Source organism: Bubalus bubalis, chromosome 15 (assembly GCF_019923935.1).
Source record: "Bubalus bubalis isolate 160015118507 breed Murrah chromosome 15, NDDB_SH_1, whole genome shotgun sequence".
NCBI classification, from domain to species: Eukaryota; Metazoa; Chordata; class Mammalia; order Artiodactyla; family Bovidae; genus Bubalus; species Bubalus bubalis.
This window is the reverse complement of record NC_059171.1, coordinates 80,070,311-80,094,782: the sequence shown is the minus strand read 5'-3', so window position 1 is coordinate 80,094,782 and position 24,472 is coordinate 80,070,311. Positions and strand designations below refer to the sequence as shown.

At 53.1% G+C, this 24,472-nt stretch overlaps 1 protein-coding gene across 1 annotated transcript in view; it reads right to left on the bottom strand.

Moving 5' to 3' along the window:
* The window catches only part of LOC123464931, a 27,084-nt gene continuing 2,612 nt past the window's right edge, over positions 1–24,472 (bottom strand). Inside the window, exons 2-10 of the mRNA XM_045162762.1 lie at positions 7,736–7,874; positions 6,694–7,450; positions 3,275–3,453; positions 2,323–2,399; positions 2,173–2,255; positions 1,779–1,866; positions 1,587–1,678; positions 1,065–1,107; positions 1–242 (exon numbers count right to left, since the gene is read on the bottom strand). Coding sequence (XP_045018697.1) covers positions 1–242; positions 1,065–1,107; positions 1,587–1,678; positions 1,779–1,866; positions 2,173–2,255; positions 2,323–2,399; positions 3,275–3,453; positions 6,694–7,450; positions 7,736–7,874 — 1,700 coding nt within the window. The remainder of the gene's footprint in view (positions 243–1,064; positions 1,108–1,586; positions 1,679–1,778; positions 1,867–2,172; positions 2,256–2,322; positions 2,400–3,274; positions 3,454–6,693; positions 7,451–7,735; positions 7,875–24,472) is intronic.

Sequence of the window (24,472 nt, the reverse complement as noted above, 5' to 3'; positions counted from 1 at the left end):
TCACGAGGGAGTGACTCGGACGGGGTCCAGACCCGGATGCTGGACGAGGACACGTTCCCAGGCCCCCAGGTTCCCAGATGGGACCTGAGCATCGCTTCCACGCAGGGCTTCAGCCCCAGGGGGGACCTCCTGCCTCCGGGCCAGGCGGAGACCCAGCCTCAGGCACAGGTGCGGCCCTGAGCCTGGTCTGAGCCCCGCCTTGCTGGACAGTCTAGGGATCCCGTCCTTGGCTGTGGGGAGGCCTGGGTAGGAGAAGCAGGGGGGCGGCGGTTGTGGGGATCCTGCTTTGAGCTGGGCACCAGCTGCGTGACTTCCGCCGGCAAGTCCACGCTCTGTCTGGGGCCCACACGCTGCTGCCCCTCCCCTCTGCGCCCAGCCCGACTGGACTCCTGGCAGGAGAGGCAGGGCCCACAGTGCCGCGGTGACTCCCGCAGCGCCCCCTCACTTTATTTTTATCCCCGTCGAGCCCTATAAATACTGCAGTGATCGCCAAGTACAGTCAATGTGCCCGAGGCCTCCCGCCGTCAGGGCTGCCCACCCACTCGGCGGGCACCCAGGGCCAAGGGGCAGAGAGCCGAGGCTCTGGGAAGGTGGGGCAGGCCTGGGACGGACCCCAGATCCCCTCCACTTGGGGCATGTTGGCACCGCCCCTCTTGCTTCCTGGTTATGGTGCCAAGGAAACAGGATGTTTTCTTTCTCTGGAGCCTCTGGGCCTCAGTTTTCCCATCAGAGAAATAGGGATGACAACCCAGGTGGAGGTTGGACGTTGTTGTCTCCCCTTTCCCGATGCCCACACCTGGAGGGGACTGGGGTTTCTCTGGCTTCAGTCTCTGCTGCCCTGTGCTTGGGTCAAGACCCTTTGTGAATATTTGTTTGGTGAGTGGATGGATGGATGGATGATGGATGGAAGGATTTGATGGGTGGGTGGGTGGGCAGATGCATGGAAAGTTGAGAGGGTGGACGGATGAGTGACATGAACTAACGGCCGGAAAGTGCTGAACCCAAGGGGCTCGTGCAGTGCGCAAGCCACTCCACTGTGCTTTATCAGGGGACGCCCCCTTTACCTCCAGGCAGCCACTGCTCTTGGATGGCAAGTCCTCCCTGGATCTGTCAAGACATGGAGGGAGGAGGGGCTTAGGAACTCACCTGGAGGACTGGTCGGGGAGTCCCAGGCAGGGGCAGGGGAAGGGGGGCTCACGAAACCATAAAGCCAATGTGGGTGTGCTCCCCAGCTGGGAGACTCTGCTCTGCCCCCCCAGGTGGTGGTGCCCCCAAGCGAGAATGTGTGGAAATGCCAACGTGGCTTAGGACACAGGGACACAGGGGGTCATGGTTGGGGTGGGCCTTGGTCCTCCCTGATCTCACCGCAGGGACCACCATTCCTGTGCCCGGCCGGCACTGCAGAGGCCTGGGTGTGTGTCCCCATGCTGGACCCTCATTCAGCTGGTATGCCTGCCTTGATCACCACCCACCTTGATGGAAACAAGGGAGATGCCTGCCTGGGTGGTCTGCTCAGCTGTCAACACCAGGGTAACGCCACCCAGTCACCCTGTACTGCCTGCAGGGCTCCAAGACCCGCATCCCACCGCCTCGTAGCCCTGGGCGCTCCCTGCAGTCAGGCTGAGGAAGCAGCCCACTGTGGTCCAGCCTGGATTCCCTTTCTCTCGGCCTCCATCACCTATGAGGGGCCAGAGATGCCGTCTGTTCTCGTGCCGGACACTCTCAAGGGTAAAGGCACACAGGGCCTGCTGGCTGCAGGGAGAAGTCCCCAGCCATACCCTTCAAGCCCCCTTGTCCACCTGTTTTCAGAGCCCACAGCTTGGCCAGGGGGCAGGTATCTGAGAGGGAGAAGGGATAGTCAGGCATCTGGGCTGAGAGAGAGACTTTTAGAGCTTGAGGAGTCCTGGGGACCCCAGGGAAAGGGACAGACAGCAGAGCCTCCAGCCCTGGGGACCTGGGCAGTCAGCAGAGAGAGAGAGAGAGATGAGCATTGGACCCGTAGCCAGGAGCTCAGGCTCCAGTGCTGTGAAAGACCAAGCCCCGGGCCGGGCAGCTTGGAGGGGCAACTCCGTGGCAGGGCCAGCCTTGAAGGGTGGGGACTGACCGGGCAAGGGTGAGAGGGCACACCTGGAGAGTTGGTGCCGTGGGCTTGGGTCGGCATCCTGAAGGCACTTGGATGTGATGGTTGGTGATGGTGGCCCAGGAAGGGCCTTGAATGGGGGGTTCACGCCCCCAAATGAGACCAGGTGGGTGAGCTGGCAGAACAGGGGCACTGTGGAGCCAGTCCTGGGGAGGGTGCTCCCACTCAGCCCCGCCACGGACCTCCTGCGTCAGCCCGGAAGGTGGGGCTGGCGGGCTTTCCGCCCACAGGCAGCACTGTCGTGAGGTTCAGCAGCTCTCTGGGTTGCAGGGAGGGAGCCCTGGAAGCACACAGTTGTGTTTTTGTAAAATGTTCTTCTCGTTGAGCTTTACCTTTGTCATTAGCATCTTGTTACCGCGGTTCCCTGCACGTGCTGGTGGGGATGGGGGATAGTGCACCGAAACCAGTTCTTGACTCTGAGTGTGAGAGTGTGTGTGACTGCATATGAGTGTGTGTGACTGTGTTTGTGCCAGTGTGTGCAGGGAGGAGGGGAGGGGAGATGGGGGAGCCCAGACAAATGCCCACCGGTTAGAGGAGCTCGGACAGAATTCCACCCAGTAGGTGGACACGGTAACCCTCTGCAGCACCCACGGTAGATTCAAACCAGTCCTGCCTGGCAAACTCCTACTCATCCTTCAGCACCCAGTCCAAACGCTCCTTCTCTGGGAAATCTTTCCAACACCCTGGGGAAAATGTACTGTTTCCAAATGTGACCTTCTAACTCAGAAGGTAAAGAATCTGCCTGCAATGCTGGAGAACCAGGTTTGATCCCTGGGTTGGGAAGATCCTCGGGAGAAGGGAATGGCTACCTGCTCCAGTGTTCTTGCCTGGAGAATCCCAGAGACAGAGGAACCTGGTGAGCTACAGTCCATGGGATTGCAAAGAGTTGAACATGACTGAATGACGATAATAAAAAACAACAGACTTAGCGCCCAGTAGGTGATTCTGTGGGCCTCTCTGTCTCCTTCTGCTCCTCTGAGACGCCGAGGGCAGCACCCACATGGCGCCTGGCAGTAGCGCTTGACACCACCCAAAATTCAGTGATAAATCAGACAGGCCACGTGCTCACACGTGCCCTGGGGCTCCAGCGGGCCAGGTCTGGGCTAAGGGCTGGAAAGGCAGGAGCCAGCTCACACAAGCCTCGCGTCAGCCTGCAGAGCAGGGCACACTGTGGTCCGTGTCACAGGCCTGAGGAAGCCAAGGCTCGGAGTCGCTGCCACCCTGCGGGCCTGTGGTAGAGCTGGGAGGATGTGCTGCAGGGCTGGTGGGAGGCTGGGCAGTCGGCGGCCGTGGCCACTGGTCTGGTGGCCCAACTGGAGAGAGAAGAGGAAGAGGGAGGGAAGAAGGAGGCTGTTTGTCCCTAAAAAGAGACCCGATAACGAAAGAACCAGGTGCTGTCCACGTGCTCACATGCTCACAGGGGCACAGAGCACCTGTGAGGAAATCAGGGGGCTTGCAGGCAGGAGCTACGCTGATCCTGGTGTGGAGGCTCCTCGGCAGAGAGAACTTACCATGCTACCCCCAGAGGAACTCAAACCAAAGGCCCAGCTCCCGGTGCCCTGCCTGGGGGTGAGCCAGACCCTTGCTGGGTGCTGGGAGAACCCTGACCTCTCCTTGCCCCCTGCTGTTTACTTGTCTTCCTCATAGACTTGCCATCTCCTCACCCCAACTCCCTGGGCCCCTGGGAAGCGGCGCTGGGCTGATCGTCTGGGCTCAGGGTCCTGCAGAGGCGGTACCTTCTCCTCTGTCCATTTCCTGACCTTGCCTTCTCCTCTCACACTCGGTCACCTGCAGATGAGACGGCCCCTCTCCTGGGCCCATTCCCTCTTGGGGCTTGTCCGGTGATACCTGGGGGCCCTCAAACCGGCGGAGCCCTCCACGTCCTGGTGACAAGGGGGACGCACGCAGGACTGTGGGGCTGGCTCATGGCGGCTGGAAAGGGGCGTCCTTCACTGCTGCTCCTGGTCCTGTGTCCAGGGCCAGCCATGGGGCCACCAGATTGCCCGGGGGGCCACAGAACGTGGCTGTGTCCAAGACAGAGAAGCAAGCACCCGGGAGCGCTGGCTGCCTCGGCTGGTCCCAAAGGTGTCCCCTCCGATGTCTGTCTTCCCACTCCTCCGGCTCTCGCCTCCCACAGGAGCACTGTGGGCTGCCCCGTGGCCCGGCGCGGCCGGCACACTCACTGCCCTCACGGGGTCCCAGCTTCACCTGGGTCCAAGTACCGCCGCACAGCGCGTACACTGAGAACCGTAATCTCGGGCCGAACTGCGTGCTGTGGAGTGGAAGGTAAGAGGTGCTCTTCAATTCTGCAGCCCGTGATCTTGCGGCCGTTACAGGCTGAGAGCCCCAAGGGGCGCCAGTGATGCGGAGGTGGGGCCTTGGCTGGGTGTCAGCGACAGGCCTGGGCCCCCAGAGCCACTGAGGCCCTTTGGGACGTGCGGGTGCCCGTCCCCACCAGGGCCAGAGCCCTGCCCCCCACCCCCCGTGGCTGAGGGAGAGAAGAGGTGGTCAGAGCAGCTGGCACGGTCAGGATGGACAGCTATCCCTCAAGACTTCCCCATGCTAGGCGTCCTCGTCGAGGGGGCCTTCCCTGACCCTCAGCCCCCTTTGGGTCCCCACACCCCCATTCTGCTCCTGTACAGCCTCCACCCATGTTCCCATGCACATCTGTGTGACTTGCAGCCCACCTGCTAAACAAACCACAAGCACTGCGACAAGGGCTGTGTCTTCACAGAGGCTGCTAGGTAGGCCCCACTGTCACCGTCTTACTTGGTGCAAGAGCCCTGATGGCTGCTGGGAACATAATCCTTGGGAGGAAGACATTTCCTAGCCTCCTTTGCAACTAGAAGTACCCAAAGGACCCAGTTCTGGCCAAGCGGGGATGGTGGTGTAAGCAGGTGTACAATATCTAGGAAGTGTCTTTAAAAGGATGGGATTGGGGATGAGTGACTTTCCATTGTCCAGATCTCCTTTTTGCTATTGAAAAGCAGATGTGATGGCTGGCACTTACACAGCCACCTTGTGCCATGAGGCAGAGGGCCCATTTTGAAGATCAGAGAAGCAACAAGATTAAACCAGTCTGGGATACTGATGATTGTGAGGGGTGCCCTCCCAGCCTTACAGCCTATTTGGGCTAGAATGTGTAATACTGAAAGTACACACTGATCTTATTTCAGTCACTGTTATTGGAATTTTCTGTCATTAGCAACCAAAACTAATTGTATGGCATCCCCAGGGCTTAGTATGTTGCCTGACACTGGAAATAAGATTGTTGAATGAATAAGTGATGACAAACAGGATAAAATTTGGCAAGAGGAGTCTGGACGTTGTGCCAGGTAGCAAGCCTGGGTGGTGGGTGTGGAACAGACAGATGGCTCCTTGGGGCGTGGAGATGCCTCCTCCCACAAGGATGGAGAAGCAGGCTCTGCTACTTCCTAGGAGGGGCGGCAAACTCTTCCTTCACAGAGGATGTGATTAGCAAAGATGACACTCAAATGCTCCTGTTGGGATTTTCTTTTACTTTTTTTTTTTTTTTTTTTGCCACTCCTGCTTGGTGATAAATACCTTGGGAGGCTGTTACGAGTTTCATGCTGGAGTCAGTTTTCTAAGAGCCTGGGGCTGTGATGAGACTGCTCTTGAATGGTTGGGGGCAAGATTCTTCTCTTGGTCAGACCCCTGCGGGGTGCTGGGCCTGTGCCAGAACTTTCCCAGCACACATCCCCCTGTGACACTGCCCCCCACACACAGGTGACAGGGGCGACATGGCATGCCCCCCTCCCCTGCGCTCTGGCACTCTGCGGCCTCAGAGGCTCCCACATCAACGCTTTGGAAAATGTGCCCAGAGGAGGTGTCACTGCTCAACATCACCCAGCAACACAGGTGTAGGTGTGGTGATAGAACAGACTAGGCTCTGTGGGGACACTGAGTGAACACTACGGCCCTGTGCGTGTCTGAGGTCAGCTTTAGTGGGCGCTGCAGAGGGTCCTCCAGAAGCGGGGCACAGGGGGAGGATGCGACTCACAGATATCTTGTGGGGTCTGCGGCAGCTTCCTCCCTCCGTTCTTCCTCTGGGTGTCTCTTAGACGTTCCCTTTACCCAGCCTCCCTCCTGGTTCTCCCAGGGGGAGGTCCTGATGGAGGGGCCCGCGCTACTGCTTCTGGGGGGTGGGGTGGGACGCTAGAGGGCTTGCCCCAGATAAAGAGGAAGCAGCAGGTACTCAGCACTGGCTCTGGGCTGGCCCTGCTGGCACCAGACCAGGGTCCCCCAAACTCTGGGATCCAACGCCTGATGATCTGAGGTGGAGCTCATGTAATAATCACGGAAACAAAGTGCACAATAAATGCAAAGCCCCAAACCATTCTCCTCTCTCCCCAAAAATTGTCTTCCACGGGTCCCTGGTGCCAAAACAGCTTGGGACGCCGCTAGACTACCCTGTTGGGGGTTGGGGAGCTGGGTCGGCAGGAAGCACACTCTGCAGGCGGTCGTCCTGGAGGAGGTGTGGTCCCGTTTCCCCTCCTTCCCTCCACCCCCCAGCACGGGGCGTGGCCCCGCACCTTCAGCTCCACAGCCGCGCGCTCTGGAGACCCGTCCCCATAAGGCCCTCGGCGGAAAGGCTTTGGTCTGCGCCCCAGCAGGTGCGGATCAAGGCGTGGCGTCCAGGGGCGCGGCTCCTCTCGGCAGTCCCCGTGGGCCGTCCTAGACCTGGGCGCCGACCCTTCTGTCCTCGGCTCTCGAGTCCAGGCCCTGCGTGGTCCCTGCGTCGCAGCGGCACTGCCTCTCAGATCCTTGAGATCTGGTTGGGCCTCCGAAGCGAGTCCTTCCACTTCGTGTCTAAGTGACCCTGCTCCGCAGATGGGAAGACATAGCCTCGGAGAAGCGAGTAAGCCGGCCCCGAGGCCGCTACTTGATGCACGGTACTTCGTGGCTCTCGAGGACCACACATCCAGGCGACCGCAAGTGCGCCTGCCGGGCGCAGGCTTTCTGGCCCAGTCGGCCGCCGTCCCAGGCCGTTTCCGCACCCGCGCGGGGCCCTCTGGGACTTGTAGTTCCGAGTCGGACACCGCCCTTGGCGCGTCCGTGGCTCTGCGGCCATTGGCTGGCTTGAGGCGTCGGGGCTGTGCGACGGGCGGGAGCGCCTCGCGGCCTTCGCCGCGCGGAAGGGTCGTCACGTGATATTTGGGTCCTGGCTCCGCCCCCTCCCCGCCCCGCCCGCCTAGAGCGCACGGAGCGCGCCCGCGAGCTACCCAGGCCCAGGTGAGGCGGCTGCGCGCGGCGGAGCCGGGCCGGCGGCGGCGGACCGGCGGGGCAAGGCTGGGTCGGCTCGGGGCCGCGTTCCCCGAGGCGGGGCCGACGCCGAAAGGGGCGCGCGGGGCCCGCGGAGCCCGCGGGGCCGGGGGCGGGGCGCGCGCGGGGCGGGCGGGGCCTCCGGGAGGGGCGGGGCTGCCGTGGGCTGAGGCTGGGGGCGGGTCTCGGGGACGGAGCGCTTGTCCAGGGGCCCCGGTGCCGGAGCGCTTGTCCAGGGGCCCCGGTGCCGGGATGGTCCTCATCGCCCTCGAGTGGGAGGCAGCCGTCGAGGGAGAGCCCGGCCCTGCGTGCCTCCTCTCCGGGCCTTCCTGCTCTCCCTCCACGTTTGGCTTGAAACGTGCCTCCTGGGCACCGAGGATGAGGGCTCTCCCGCCTGTCCTTCTGTTGACCCCGATCTGTGCTGCCTCAGTGGACTCCCTTCGGGGACCTCCTGTCGGGAGACTCAAGTCTCACTCATGCCCTCTGGGCTCCACGCGCGGCGTCCGCTGTGGCGGCCACTAGCTAGAGAGGCGCAGGCCTGGAATACTGCGGTCACGGCAGAAAGTTCTGAGGGTGAAGCAGCGGGACTAGAGGGGCCTCTGCCATGGCAGCTACGCCCGGCTGTCTTCTCCCCTGCCCTCTTCCTGCCCACGGCTTGGTTCCTGGCTGGATGGCACCTCACCGTCCTTCCAGTGGGTCTCAGCCCGCTTTCCTGACCACCCTTTCCGATCACTACCCTGGTTCAGGTCCCTTCCCTTTTCCTTCCCAGCGCTTCACGTTTTGTGTTTCTCACTTGTTTGCGTCTTTTCTGCTTTATCCTGGGTCCCCGTGAGGCAGGGGTTGCTATTGTTCCTCACTGTAGCCCCAATGTGGACACAGTGTCAGGGTGAGAACCAGGGCAAGCATGTCAGTATTGGCGTGCTTCGGTCTATTACAGTGATACTTCCTAGTGGCTCAGCCTCATACGCCACAGGTCCTCAGTAGAAACCTGGTTCAGCAAATGCTTGCCCAGGAGTGGCTGTGGGAAAGTGGCAGTCCAGGAAGGCTTCCTGGAGGAGGTGGAGCTTCCTGGCCCCCTGCACATTTCTCTCCTCCTCTGTTGGCCTGTTTGCCCTGACTGTATCCCCACTGCCTTCCCTGGGTGCTCCTCTGCAGGCCCTGAGGTGGGCACCTAGGCACAGGCACTGCTGTCTGGGGGTTTTGGGTCTTGTGGGCAGACAGGAGTCCCTAAGTCCCCTCCTGTAAGGTGATGGTTGGTCAGGACCTGGTTCCTGCCTTCTGCTCCAGCCACATCTTCCACCACTTGCTTCGTGTGGCCCGCTAGGGCACACGCTGTACTTCCTGCACATCCCATGTCTTTTCTCACTGGTATGAGGCTGTCTGTGTCTTCCTCTTAGAATGCCTTCTACTCTGATTGTCCCCTACCTCCCCTGGGTTGGTTCACCCATGTCTGTGCCCATGGCTCACAGCACACAGCACCCTGCTTGTTACTGAGAGTTTTGCTCTCTGACTAGTATTTGGACTAGTGTTTGGGAGAAGTGAACTGTTGGTTAGACCTGTTTTGTTTTTTTTTTTTCTTTTTTTTAAATGCGCACAGGCATGTCTGTGGTTGCTGGGTTTGTTTTGATTGTATTATTTGCTACAAGAGGAATTTAATCTGGGTGGCTCAGTCCAGCCATAATTCTTTCTGTTATTTGAATTGTGATTTGTGACATCAGTAGTAATGATGGACTTGCTGGGCTGTGAAGGTAGCGGCCTCTGAGATTTGGCTGTTTTCTGCCAGAACACCCAGCACTGCCTGGCTCGTAAGTGTTTGCTGGATCCGTAAATGGAGGAGTGGGCGATGAAAGACTAAAGTGGAGGGAGAACGAACAGATCAGAGTGAAGGGGCCTGTTCTGCCTCCTCCAGCGATGTTGCCCTGGGGTGTTTGATGCTGGTCCTTGCACTTGTCCCTGCCCTCTGCTCTGAATGTCCTTGTCCTGCGTGGGTGCCTTAGAGCAGAGGAAGCAAATACCACTCACAGATTTTCTTGAAGCCAGATATGAGAATCAGAGAAGAAATGTGGATAAGGTAACTGTGTAGGGCAGTCCCTCATACCACAAATATTCGTGCACACTATCGTCTGGGAGATACAGTAGTGAGCCTGACAGATAACATTCCTGTTGCCGTAATAAATAGGACCGTTTTCAGTTCAGTTCAGTCGCTCAGTCGTGTCCGGCTCTTTGCGACCCCATGAATCGCAGCACGCCAGGCATCCCTGTCCATCACCAACTCCCGGAGTTCACCCAGATTCACGTCCATCGAGTCAGTGATGCCATCCAGCCATCTCATCCTCTGTCGTCCCCTTCTCCTCCTGCCCCCAATCCCTCCCAGCATCAGAGTCTTTTGCAGTGAGTCAACTCTTCGCATGAGGTGGCCAAAGTACTGGAGTTTCAGCTTTATCATCATTCCTTCCAAAGAAATCCCAGGGCTGATCTCCTTCAGAATGGACTGGTTGGATGTCCTTGCAGTCCAAGGGACTCTCAAGAGTCTTCTCCAACACCATAGTTCAAAAGCATCAATTCTTCAGCGCTCAGCCTTCTTCACAGTCCAACTCTCAAATCCATACATGACCACAGGTAAAACCATAGCCTTGACTAGACGAACCTTTGTTGGCAAAATAATGTCTCTGCTTTTGTATATGCTGTCTAGGTTGGTCATAACTTTCCTTCCAAGGAATAAGCGTCTTTTAATTTCATGGCTGCAGTCACCATCTGCAGTGATTTTGGAGCCCCCAAAAATAAAGTCTGACACTGTTTCCACTGTTTCCCCATCTATTTCCCATGAAGTGATGGGACCGGATGCCATGATCTTCGTTTTCTGGATGTTGAGCTTCAAGCCAACTTTTTCACTCTCCACTTTCACTTTCATCAAGAGACTTTTTAGTTCCTCTTGACTTTCTGCCATAAGGGTAGTGTCATCTGCATATCTGAGGTTATTAATATTTCTCCCGGCAATCTTGATTCCAGCTTCTGCTTTATCCAGCCCACCGTTTCTCATGATGTACTCTGCATATAAGTTAAATAAACAGGGTGACAATATACAGCCTTGACGTACTCCTTTTCCTATTTGGAACCAGTCTGTTGTTCCATGTCCAGTTCGAACTGTTGCTTCCTGACCTGCATACAGATTTCTCAAGAGGCAGATCCAGTGGTCTGGTATTCCCATCTCTTTCAGAATTTCCCACAGTTTATTGTGATCCACACAGTCAAAGGCTTTGGCATAGTCAATAAAGCAGAAATAGATGTTTTTCTGGAACTCTCTTGCTTTTTCCATGATCCAGCAGATGTTGGCAATTTGATCTCTGGTTCCTCTGCCTTTTCTAAAACCAGCTTGAACATCAGAAAGTTCACGGTTCACATATTGCTGAAGCCTGGCTTGGAGAATTTTGGGCATTACTTTACTAGCGTGTGAGATGAGTGGAATTGTGCAGTAGTTTGAGTATTCTTTGGCATTGCCTTTCTTTGGGATTGGAATGAAAACTGACCTTTTCCAGTCCTGTGGCCACTGCTGAGTTTTCCAAATTTGCTGGCATACTGAGTGCAGCACTTTCACAGCATCATCTTTCAGGATTTGAAGTAGCTCAATTGGAATTCCATCACCTCCACTAGCTTTGTTCGTAGTGATGCTTTCTAAGGCCCACTTGACTTCACATTCCAGGATGTTTGGCTCTAGGTCAGTGATCACACCATCGTGATTATCTGGGTTGTGAAGCTCTTTTTTGTACAGTTCTTCTGTGTATTCTTGCCATCTCTTCTTAATATCTTCTGCTTCTGTTAGGTCCAAACCATTTCTGTCCTTTATTGAGCCCATCTTTGCATGAAATGTTCCCTTAGTATCTCTAATTTTCTTGAAGAGATCTCTAGTCTTTCCCATTCCGTTGTTTTCCTCTATTTCTTTGCATTGATCTCTGAGGAAGGCTTTCTTAGCTCTCCTTGCTATTCTTTGGAACTCTGCATTCAGACGCTTATATCTTTCCTTTCCTCCTTTGCTTTTCGCTTCTCTTCTTTTCACAGCTATTTGTAAGGCCTCCTCAGACAGCCATTTTGCTTTTTTTGCATTTCTTTTTCTTGGGGATGGTCTTGATCCCTGTCTCCTGTCCAATGTCACGAACCTCATTCCATAGTTCATCAGGCACTCTATCAGATCTAGGCCCTTAAATCTATTTCTCACTTCCACTGTATAATCATAAGGGATTTGATTTAGGTCATACCTGAATGGTCTAGTGGTTTTCCCTCCTTTTTTCAATTTAAGTCTGAATTTGGCAATAAGGAATTCATGGTCTGAGCCACAGTCAGCTCCTGGTCTTGTTTTTGCTGACTGTATAGAGCTTCTCCATCTTTGGCTGCAAAGAATATAATCAGTCTGATTTCGGTGTTGACCATCTAGTGATGTCCATGTATAGAGTCTTCTCTTGTGTTGTTGGAAGAGGGTGTTTGTTATGACCAGTGCATTTTCTTGGCAAAACTCAATTAGCCTTTGCCCTGCTTCATTCCGTATTCCAAGGCCAAATTTTCCTGTTACTCCAGGTGTTTCTTGACTTCCTACTTTTGCATTCCAGTCCCCTATAATGAGAAGGAGATCTTTTTTGGGTGTTAGTTCTAAAAGGTCTTGTAGGTCTTCATAGAACCATTCAACTTCAGTTTCTTCAGCGTTACTGGTTGGGGTATAGACTTGGATTACTGTGATATTGAATGGTTTGGTTTGGAAACGAACAGAGGTCATTCTGTCATTTTTGAGATTGCATCCAAGTACTGCATTTCGGACTCTTTTGTTGATCATGATGGCTACTCCATTTCTTCTGAGGGATTCCTGCCCGCAGTAGTAGATATAATGGTCATCTGAGTTAATTATGCAGAAAATTAAGTGGAGCGATAGAGAACTGAGCACTAGTGATAGAAGGTGAGTAGGAAGTGCCGTTGCCGAGGCGTGTGCGCCGAGGCCCTGGGAGGGGCTGTGGGGGTCAGGGAGTGCCTGGGAGGCTGGTGTGGCTGCCCCACTCTGAGCAGCCCTCTGGCTCCAGAGAGCTGGCTCTGGCCTGCTTGTGCGGCGCACTAGTGGGCACACAGGAGAAGCGACCATTGTCACCCTCTTCGTGTCATAGCTGTGATGGTCACCACCGCTTATGGACCTCTGGGGTCTGCCAGGCAGCTGCTGCTGCTGCTAAGTCACTTCAGTCGTGTCTGACTCTATGCAGCCCTGTAGACGGCAGCCCACCAGGCTCCCCCGTCCCTGGGATTCTCCAGGCAAGAACACTGGAGTGTGTTGCCATTTCCTTCTCCAATGCTTGAAAGTGAAAAGTGAAAGTGAAGTCGCTCAGTCGTGTCTGACCCTCAGCGACCCCATGGTCTGCAGCCTACCAAGCTCCTCCATCCATGGGATTTTCCAGGCAGGAGTACTGGAGTGGGGTGCCACTGCCTTCTCCAAGGCAGCTGCTGAGTTCCTTATATTCCTAAGATCAGGACACTTCCTAGGGCTGGGTAGCTTATCCAGAGTCACAGGCCCGTAAGTGAGCAGCCGGGATTTGATCTCAGCCCGTTGGCTCCTGAGCCTGCTCACCACTCTGCCGCCCTGCCCGCCCAGCACTCCTGCTCTCCTGCCTCCCGGAGGACGGATGGGAGGGTGCTTACACCCCGGAGGATGCCCTGTCCCTTGGAGGACGTCTGTGGTGATGGTGGTGGTTACCCTGGTAAAGACTTAATCCCGGACTCCCCTCAGTGTTGAACCGATGTTCTCAAGCAGAGCCAGGCAAGGGTTGAGGGCATCAGGAGCCCAGGTCTGGAAGTGTGTTTTCGGCTGGGATTGGGGGGAGGCTGGCCTGGAACTTGGAGTTCTGGTTCCCAGTGCGGCGGATGAAAGGAGGTTAGAGTGAGCCCACCGTTGGCCACGGCTGCTCTCCAGGTCCTGTGGAAAGGTGTCCAGTTGTCTAGTCAAGCATTTTTAGGGCTTTGGTACCAGGCGCTGTGCTCGGGCACCTGTCTGTCCATGTCTGTCCTCTGATGCCCAAGCCAGACCCTGGATGTGGCCTCTGGGGGGTGCAGACTGCACCTGCACCGACTTGGAAGCTGGATATTGGGGGTGCGGGGTGGCGGTGGGGGCGGGATGCTGCCTGGGGAGGACAGAGGGCAGGCCCCTCGGGAGATGAAGGGGTGTCAGAGCTCTGCTCAGGAGTCAGCGCCAGCTGGGGGCAGCCCCCCGCCTCCTGCCCAGCCACCTCTGGCTGCCCTCCACCGGGATCCATAATCCATTCCTGCCAAGTGTTTGGAAAGGGACTAATTTCACACCAGCAGCCCAGAATCAGTCCCTCCCACGGTAGCCCAGCAGCCTCCGCCCGGGCCTGGCTGCCCTCAGCACCGGCTCTCGGTGGCCGTGCTAATGAGGAGCTGGATCCCTGCCCCGGCCTGCCCTCCTCCTGCCAGGGTGCTAATGAGCTCGCGAGGGCAGGAGACGGGCCTGGGCTCCAGAGCCAGGGTCCAGAAAGGCTTCACTTGCAGGGCTGATGTCCCAGCTGGTCCCTGCACCCCCAGTCCCCTCTCAGTGTCCTGGCTTTTCTTGCCCAGGGGCCAGTCTGCAGCATCAGGCTGCCTGTTGCACTTGGCCTTTGCAGCTCTGGCAGTGTGACCTGGATATCTTTTCAGCCTCTGGTTGACCCGCTGGGCTGACTTCTTGGCTGCCCAGACCTGTGTTTTGGGGTCAGCTCTGCTGTCCTGCTGGCTGGAATGGCTGGGCGCCAACCCCACCTGGTCTTAGAGCTGTTGGTCAGAGCAGGGAGGCGGGGAGAGGGGATGTCTGTTTTCCCGAGGCTGCAAAGTGCAGGGCAGGCTGGGAGCAGGACCGTGAGTCCAGCCCCAGAGCCTGGGCTTTATCCACAGTGTCATCAGTGTTGGGGTTGTGGAGAGCTGCTGGACCAGTGGAGGGGACCCCCCGGAACTGGAGGCTTCTAGTTACCCCAGCTGCCTCCTCCTTCTCCCTTCACACAGAGCAGCTCTGGTCTCCTCCATTCTATGTGAACTCTCTGGGGATGATTGTGTTTGAAGAAACGATCCTGCAGCTGGAAAGCTCTAAAGCTGGCTCTGCCCTTGTTTTACACTGGGGAGGGGGTGGTTGAGGCCTGAGCCGCCTGCTGCTGTGGGGTGCAGCCTTGTCTGGCCTCCTGTTTGGCATTGTGTGCTGCTGCCCACCTGTGGGAGGGCTTGGAGGCCTGTGGAGGAGGGGCCCCACAGGCAGCACGCGGGCAGGGCTCTGTCTTAAGAGCCAGGACGGCCACCTGGGCAAGAGTGAAGTCAGGCAGGCATGGGTGGGACTGGGTGAGCGGAAGTCCTGGCAGTGTCGGGTAGGCCTTGCTGCAGCACCGAGCACCCGCCAGGTGCCGGCAGTGGCAAGCCCAAGGCGGCTTGTGCCTTGGGAAGGGCGCGCGCCCTTCCTCCCCTTGCTTGCCCTTTCCTCCTGGGACTGCCCTGTGCCCAGAAAGAGGGTGAGCTGTGGCGGGGCTCCCCTCCTAAGGTCCCCACGTTCCAGGGGGCCGGCGCTCAGGAGCCAGGCCAGGCTGAATGCGTCCTCTGTTTTGTCCACCTGGCGGCCTCGGGCATGGACACCAGCAGCCCCGTGTCTTTTCTCTTTTCGTTATTAAGCTTTACATTTGGCCACGTTGTGTGTTCACGTTGTAGGAACTGATTCCGAGCCGCCTGTGCTCCTTTACCTGGTTTCTCAGGACGCTGTAGCACAGTCACACCCAGGACACCAGCGAGGGTGCAGTGGGGATGCAGGCTGCTTCTGTCACGTGGCGTCACTCTGGTGGTCATGCCCACCTCCCTGCTACCCTCGCCCCCCTGAATTCCTCGGAAGCCCCGGCCTGTCCTCCTTTTTCCTTATGTCATTTCATACAAATGGAATCAGACAGTATGTGGCCCTTGGGGACTGACTCTTTTCATTTGGTATAATTCCCTGGAGGTTTTTCTTGCTTGTCACACATATCCGTACTTTGCTTCTTTTTGCCCCTGGGTCTGCCGTGCTATGGTGTGAATGGACCACAGTCTAATGGTTTCAGTGCGTTGTGCTTTTTGAAAAGTTTATATAGTTCAAAAGTAGAAACGTGTAAGGAAGGGACTTTTCTGGTTGTCCAGTGACTAAGACTCCACACTCTCAACTCAGGGTCAGGGGACTTGATCCCACATGCTGCATCTGAGAGTTTGTATGTCATGAGTAAAGATTCCCCTGTGCTGCAGCCAGGGCTTCCGAGGTGGCACGGAGGTAAAGATTCCGCCTGTCAATGCAGGAGATGCAGGAGATGCGGGTTTTAGCCTTGGGTCAGGAAGATCCCCTGGAGGAGGAAATGGCAACCCACTCCAGTATTCTTGCCCGGAGAATCCCATGGACAGAGGAGCCTGGTGGGCTATAGTCCACAGGGACGCACAGAATAACAAAGATCGTGCGTGGCACGGTGAAGAGGGAGGATCCCGAGAGTCGCAGCTGAAACCTGGTGCCACCAGGTGAGTAACTGCATGAATCCAGAAACGCACATTAAAGAGACACACGAGGAAGCTTGCAGTAGAGAGGTGAAGGTCTCCCCACCCCAGCGGGCCAGGTCCATGTCTCCACACGTGACCTGCTGCTGGTCTCTTACCTGTCCTTCCACATATATAAGAATGTGATTACCAACCGAGTAAGAAATCGGTGCCCCCCACCCGGCCCCCCGCCACAAACCACAAAGTCCTGGAGGTCTTCCCCCGTCAGTACAGAGAGCTTTTCTTTTCCTTGTTGACAACTACAGAATGGTTCAAATATGGATATTTCAGAATCAATTTAACACAGTCTGTTGTTGATAGAAATCATGACAGAACGAATGACTGGTTTGTATGTCATCTGACGCGTGTATGTAGGCTGTATGCTCCGGGTCGGAAGACTCAGACCTTCCTCGTTAGGGCACACTGCCAGCTCCCCCCGCCAAAGTGGTGCCCCAATCCATACCCCCTCGGGAGTTGTGGGTGCCTGTCCCCCAGCCGCTCCCACGCTGAGTGTGATCAGGCTTCACGGGGGGACAGTCTGCCTTGCCTATGTGATGAATGAACGTGGTACTTTTTTATGTATCAAAGAGCCATTTGTATTTTCCTTGTGAGCTTTCTGTTCCTTGACTTTGCTCGTGTTTTGAAAGCCGCGTGGTGATTCTGCTTTCCCTGTTGATTGTGGACGTGGGCTCTCTGAGCGTCAGCTGGATTCAGGGCATTTGCTGCTGCCGTTTGTTGTCCTCACTGTTCTGCCACTTTCTTGCCATCAGATCTGTCAGCTTTCACATGTGGCACTTGGATTTTGAGGTGTAGTTAATGAAGGCTTCTTTGCTTCAAGGTTAAAAAGAAATCCTGTGTTTTCTTCTCATTCTTGTTGATTTGCTTTTAAAGTTTTTATTCATTTGTATTTTATCCTGGCATATGGTGTGAGATACGGATCCGACCTTAATTTTTTCCGGATGATTTATCGATAGTCCTGTCCGGGTTATTAAAAAGTCCATTTCTTCCCCTATTGGTTTTAGGGGCTAGGCATGCTCCAAACTGCCATTTGTGTTTAGAGTTTAAAATTATGTATTTATTGGGATAAGAGCACTTTACCTAAGACCTGCGTGGCTGCATGGCATAGGAGCGGTGGAGAGGAGATACCCCACGTCCAAGGTCAGGAGCGGTGACCTGGAGGAGATACCCCATGTCCAAGGTCAGGAGCGGCGGCCATGAGGAGATACCTCACTCCCAAGGTAAGAGAAACCCAAATAAGACAGTAAGCGCTGAGAGAGGGCATCAGAGGGCAGACAGACTGAAACCACAATCACAGAAAACTAGCCAATCTGATCACACGGACCACAGCCTTGCCTAACTCAGTGAAACTAAGCCATGCTGTGTGGGGCCACCCAAGATGGGAGGGTCATGGTGGAGAGGTCTGATAGAATGTGGTCCACTGGAGAAGGGAATGGCAAACCTCTTCAGTATTCTTGCCTTGAGAACCTCATGAACAGTATGAAAATGCAAAATGATAGGATACTGAAAGATGGAACTTCCCAGGTCAGTAAGTGCCCAGTATGCTACTGGAGATCAGTGGGGAAATAACTCCAGAAAAAAGAAGGGATGGAGCTAAAGCAAAAACAACACCCAGTTGTGGATGTGACTGGTGATAGAAGCAAGGTCTGATGCTGTAAAGAACAATATTGCTTAGGAACCTGGAATGTTAGGTCCATGAATCAAGGCAAATTGGAAGTGGTCAGACAGGAGATGGTAAGAGTGAACGTTGACATTTTAGGAAGCAGCAAACCAAAATGGACTGGAATGGGTGAATTTAACTCAGATGACCATTATATCTACTACTCTGGGCAGGAATCCCTTAGAAGAAATGGAGTAGCCATCATAGTCAACAAAGAGTCCAAAATGCAGTACTTGGACGCAATCTCAAAAATGACAGAATGATCTCTGTTCGTTTCCAAGGCAAGCCATTCAATATCACTGTAATCCAAGTCTATGCCCCAACCAGTAATGCTGAAGAAGCTGAAGTTGAATGGTTCTGTGAAGGCTTTCAAGACCTTTTAGAACTAACACCCAAAAAAGATGTTCTTTTCATTATAGGGGACTGGAATGCAAAAGTAGGAAGTCAAGAAACACCTGGAGTAACAGGCAAATTTGGCCTTGGAGTACAGAATGAAGCAGGGCAAAGGCTAATAGAGTTTTGCCAAGAAAATGCACTGGTCATAGCAAACAGCCTCTTCTAACAACACAAGAGAAGACTCTACACATGGACATCACCAGATGGTTGACACCGAAATCAGATTGATTATATTCTTTGCAGCCAAAGATGGAGAAGCTCTATGCAGTCAACAAAAACAAGACCAGGAGCTGACTGTGGCTCAGATCATGAACTCCTTATTGCCAAATTCAGACTTAAATTGAAGAAAGTAGGGAAAACCACTAGACCATTCAGGTATGACCTAAATCAAATCCTCTATGATTCTACAGTGGAAGTGAGATAGATTTAAGGGACTAGATCTGATAGAGTGCCTGATGAACTATGGACAGAGGTTCATGACGTTGTACAGGAGACAGGGATCAAGACCATCCCCAAGAAAAAGAAATGAAAAAAAGCAAAATGGCTTTGTGAGGAGGCCTTACAAATAGCTGTGAAAAGAAGAGAAGCGAAAAGCAAAGGAGGAAAGGAAAGATATAAGCATCTGAATGCAGAGTTCCAAAGAATAGCAAGGAGAGCTAAGAAAGCCTTCCTCAGAGATCAATGCAAGGAAATAGAGGAAAACAACGGAATGGGAAAGACTAGAGATCTCTTCAAGAAAATTAGAGATACCAAGGGAAAATTTCATGCAAAGATGAGCTCGATAAAGGACAGAAATGGTATGGACCTAACAGAAGCAGAAGATACTAAGAAGAGGTGGCAAGAATACACAGAAGAACTGTACAAAAAAGATCTTCACGACCCAGATAATCACGATGATGTGATCACTGACCTAGAGCCAGACATCCTGGAATGGGAAGTCAAGTGGGCCTTAGAAAGCATCACTACGAACAAAGCTAGTGGAGGTGATGGAATTCCAGTTGAGCTATTTCAAATCCTGAAAGGTGATGCTGAGAAAGTGCTCCACTCAATATGCCAGCAAATTTGGAATACTCAGCAGTGGCCACAGGACTGGAAAAGATCAGTCCTCATTCCAGTCCTAAAGAAAGGCAATGCCAAAGAATGCTCAGACTACCGCATAATTGTACTCATCTCACAAGCTAGTAAAGTAATGCTCAAAATTCTCCAAGCCAGGCTTCAGCAATACGTGAACCATGAACTTCCTGATGTTCAAGCTGGTTTTAGAAAAGGCAGAGGAACCAGAGATCAAATTGCCAACATCCGCTGGATCATGGAAAAAGCAAAAGAGTTCCAGAAAAGCATCTATTTCTGCTTTATTGACTATGCCAAAGCCTTTGACTGTGTGGATCACAATAAACTGGAAAATTCTGAAAGAGGTGGGAATACCAGACCACCTGACCTGCCTCTTGAGAAAGCTGTACGCAAGTAAGGAAGCAACAGTGAGAATTGGACATGGAACAACAGAGTGGTTCCAAATAGGAAAAGGAGTACGTCAAGGCCGTATATTGTCACCCTGCTTATTTAACTTATATGCAGAGTACATCATGAGAAACGGTGGGCTGGATAAAGCAGAAGCTGGAATCAAGATTGCTGGGAGAAATATCAATAACCTCAGATATGCAGATGACACCACCCTTATGGCAGAAAGTGAAGAAGAACTAAAGAGCCTCTTGATTAAAGTGAAAGAGGAGAGTGAAAAGTTGGCTTAAAGCTCAACATTCAGAAAACAAAGATCATTGCGTCCGGTCCCATCACTTCATGGCAAATAGATGGGGAAACAGTGGGAACAGTGGCTGACTTTATTTTGGGGGGCTCCAAAATCACTGCAGATGGTGATTGCAGCCATGAAATTAAAAGATGTTTACTCCTTGGAAGGAAAGTTATGACCAACCTAGACAGCATATTAAAAAGCAGAGACATTACTTTGCCAACAAAGGTCCATCTTAGTCAAGGCTATGATTTTTCCAGTAGTCATGTATGGATGTGAGAATTGGACTATAAAAAAGCTGAGCACCAAAGAATTGATGCTTTTGAACTATGGTGTTGGAGAAGACTCTTGAGAGTCTCTTGGACTGCAAGGAGATCCAACCTGTCCATCCTAAAGGAAATCAGTCCTGGGTGTTCATTGGAAGGACTGATGTTGAAGCTGAAACTCCAGTACTCTGGCCAGCTGATGTGAAGAGCTGACTCATTGGAAAAGACCCTGATGCTAGGAAAGATTGAGGGCAGGAGGAGAAGGGGACGACAGAGGATGAGGTGGTTGCATGGCATCACCGACTCTATGGAGATGAGTTTGGGTGAACTGTGGGAGTTGGTGATGGACCGGGAGGCCTGGAATGCCATGGTTCATGGGGTCGCAAGGAGTCAGAAACAACTGAGCGACTGAACTGAACTGAACCCTCTTCACAGTTTGAAGTGCACAGAACAGTACTGCATGCACAGTACAAGTGCTGTGTGCCTGGTACAGTACTATATACACAGTACAAGTACTGTATGCACAGTACGAGCGCCACATCCTGTTGTCCGGGTGCAGAATTGCCAGCTGTGCTCTGGAACTGCATCGTCTTGCTTCCCTGCAGCTTTCTCCCTGGTGATTAGCAGCTCCCCTCCTCCCGGGCCCCAGCCCCTGCAACCACTGTTCTACTCAGTGGTTCTCTGAATGAGACTATTTTATTTATTTATTTTTTATAAATTTATTCGTTTATTTTCTTCCGCCATGTTGGGCCTTAGTTGTGGCACCTGGGATCTTCCTTGGATCATTATGGATCTTTTCTGTGTGGCTTGCGGGCTTAGTTGCCGTGTGGCGTGTGGCATCTTAGTTCCCTGACCAGAGATTGAACCTGGGTCTCCTCCGTTACCAGGCAGATTCTTAACCACTGGCCCAGCAGGCAAGTGCCTGGACTGCATAGACGCCTTCTACAGGTGGAGTCACGCAGTGTTGTCCTTCTGTAACGGCCTTATTTCACTTTACACGATGTCCCCAAGGCCCGTATGTCATCGCACATGGCAGAATGTGGTTGTTTTTAAAGTCTGCGGTGTGTCCACCAAGTGGACCTCATCTCCTTCATCTGCAGATGGGACTGAGGTTGTCTCCACGTCTGGGCTGCTGTGAGTGACCCTGCGGTGACCATGGGGGCATCTGTCCGAGATCCTGATTTTAATTCTTTCAAATAAATGCTCAGAAATGGGATCACTGATTTGTATGTGTTGTGTTAGTTGCTCAGTTGTGTCCGGCTCTTTGTGACCCCGTGGACTGTAGCCCACCAGGCTCCTCTGTCTGTGGAATTCTCCAGGCAAGAATACTGGAGTGGGTTGCCATTCCCTTCTCCAGAGGATCCTCCTGGCCCAGGGGATGAACCTGGCGCTCCTGCACTGCGGGCAGATTCCCCACCAACTGAGTCGCCAGGGAAGCCCTTTGGTTTGGTTTCCAAGTTGTGTCTGACTTTCTGTGACCCCCTGGAGCATGGGTAGCCCACCATGCTCTCCTCTGTCCATGGGATTTCCCAGGCAAGAATACTGGAGTGAGTTGCCATTTTCTTCTCCAAATGCTCAGACGTGGGACTGCTGAATCGTACGGTAGTTCTGCTTTTAATTTTTGAGGAAGCTTCATGCTGTTCTCTGTATCAGCTGCCATGTTGCATCTCTGCTGTCAGTGTGCCGGCTTCCAGGTTCTCTACATCCTCGCCAGCGCTGACTCTCACACTGTCTTGTTTTTGATTATGGCTGTTCTGCCAGGGGTGAGGTGACTTCTCACTGTGGTTTTGATCTGCGTTTCCCTGATGATTAGTGACACTGAGCATCTTTTCATGCTCCTCTTGGCTACTTGTATGTCTTCTTTAGAAAAATGTCTGTTCAAGTCCTCATCCCATTTTATAATTGGGTGATTTATTAGTTTTCTTTTTTTTAAGCTATTGAATTGTAGGAGTTCCTTATATGTTTTGGAGATTAACCCCGTATTAGATACACATCAGGCTTTACTTATGATGGTCTTAACAACTTTACAGTTTTTGACTTTTCACGATGTGAAAGTGATATGCATTCATGTTTCGCATTCTGAATTTGATCTTTTCCTGGACCAGTGATGCAGGGTGGATGGTGCTCTCTCATGACGCTGGGCGGCGGGCAGCACCCCGTCAGCCCTGAGAGCACAGGAGTGCACAGCTGGTGCCCTGGCAGTGTTCTGTATTCATTTTCAACAGTGTTCAGTCTGTTACATGAGCTGGTCCATCTGTGCTGTGCTGTGCTTAGTTGCTCCGTCCTGTTTGACTCTGTGCGACCCCATGGACTGTTGCCCGCCAGGCTCCTCTGTCCATGGGATTCTCCAGGCAAGAATACTGGGTGGGTTTCCACGGCCTCCTCCAGGGGATCTTCCCGACCCAGGGACTGAATCGACGTCTTCTGCATTGCAGGCGATCTTTACCAACTGAACCATCAGGAAGAGACAGTCCATACTTTAGTATAAAATAGGCTTTGTGCTAGATGGTTTGCCCACTTGTAGGCTAATGTGATTGTTCTGAGCACGTTTCAGGAAGGCCAAGCTAAGCTGTGACCTATGCTGAGTTTGATGTATTAAATGCATTTTCAATTCATCTTCAATTTACAATGAGTTTATCAGGATGTAACCCCATTGTGCGTCAAGGAAGATCTTCCTGTAAATATCTCCTCCAGTTCTGTGGGTGCCTTTTCATGCCAATGGTTACTTCTTTGCTTTGCAGCAGCTTTTTTATTTGTTGTAGTCCCACTCAGCTGTTTTTTTTATGTTTGTTTGTTTCTGTTACTTGGAGCTTTTGGTGTTACATCCATGAAATCTTTGTCAAAACCAACATTTTGAACCTTTGTCCCTGTGCTTTCGTCTTGGAGTTTCACAATGTGGGGTCTTCTGTTTAAGTCTCTAATTGACTGAGTTATCGTGCGTTTGTGGTGTACAGTAGGATCCAAGCTCGTTGTCTTCCAGGTTCAGCTTCAGTTTCCTGGCATCGTTCGTTGCGGAGACCGTCCTTTCCCCGTGTGTGTTCCTGGCGCCCTCGGCAGGTCCGTCTGCTGTCTGTGTGTGCTTGTGTTCTGGGCTCTCCGTGCTGTCCCGTTGGTCTGCGTGTCTCTCCTGCCGGTGGCGCACTTTCAGTGGCTGTTGCTCTGTACTGTGCGCTGAAGTCAGGATGTGTGACGCGTCCACCGTCACTGCCTCTCAGGATTGATGACGCTTGCTTACAAGCTGTTGCATTGTCCCTCTGTGCAGTTGTCTCTATTTTAATTAGTAAGGCCTTATGCTGTGTTTCCCTGGTGGCTCAGAGGTTAATGTGTCTGCCTGCAATGCGGGAGACCTGGGTTCGATCCCTGGATCGGGAAGATCCCCTGGAGAGGGAAACGGCACCCCACTGCAGTACTCTTGCCTGGAGAATCCCATGGACGGAGGAGCCTGGTGGACTGCATTCCATGGGGTCACTAGGAGTCAGGCACGACCGAGCGACTTCACTTTCACTTTTCACTTCCATGCATTGGAGAAGGAAATGGCAACCCACTCCAGTGTTCTTGCCTGGAGAATCCCAGGAACAGGGAAGCCTGGTGGGCTGCAGTCCACGGGGTCGCAAAGAGTCAGACACGACTGAGCGATGTCACTTTCACTTTCACTTTATGCTGTGTTTCAGCATCTCAAAGAACTCATTGCTTTTTTGTCATAACTTTTTTTTTTTGCCTGTTCTAGGTTATCTTTACATATGAACTTTGAATTAGCTTGCCTGTTCTTTACTCAGTCCCTTCACCAGACACACACATACACATATTTGCAGTCCCTAAAACCTGATCGGCTTTGGATTGGATTGTGTTAAATGTACAGATTAGGGACAGTGACATCTTTATGATACTGAGTCTCTCTTCTTAAGGTGTTGTATTTTCTCAGTTGCTTATTAGGTCTCCTGTAATGCTTTCACATTTTCTTTATTTGCACGAATTTTATCTATTATTATTATTATTTGCTGTACCGCATTGCTTGAGGGGTGTTAGTTCCCTGACCAGGGATTAAACCCATGTCCCCTGGAGTGGAAACACGGAGGGAGTCTTAATCGCTGGACCACTGGGCGAGTCCCACGTCTTTTTAAATGTTGTGGTTAGGAGTCTCCTCTGCATATCCTCCATTTATGTATGCACATATGACTGCTCTTGATTGCTTCACGTTATTTTGTCCCGTGCTACTTTGTTGAATTCTGCTATTTTTTAGTTTATTTTTTTGGGTTCTCCAGGTATCCAATCTTAGCAGCTGCAAATAGTGATATTTAAACTTCCCTTCCAGTTGTTGTATTCTGGGCTCCTTCTTGTCCCTGCTCGTGTGAACAGATCCTCTGGCATTCTGGGGAGCAGTCATGCTGCTGTTGGGCATCTCTTGCCAGGCACCCCTG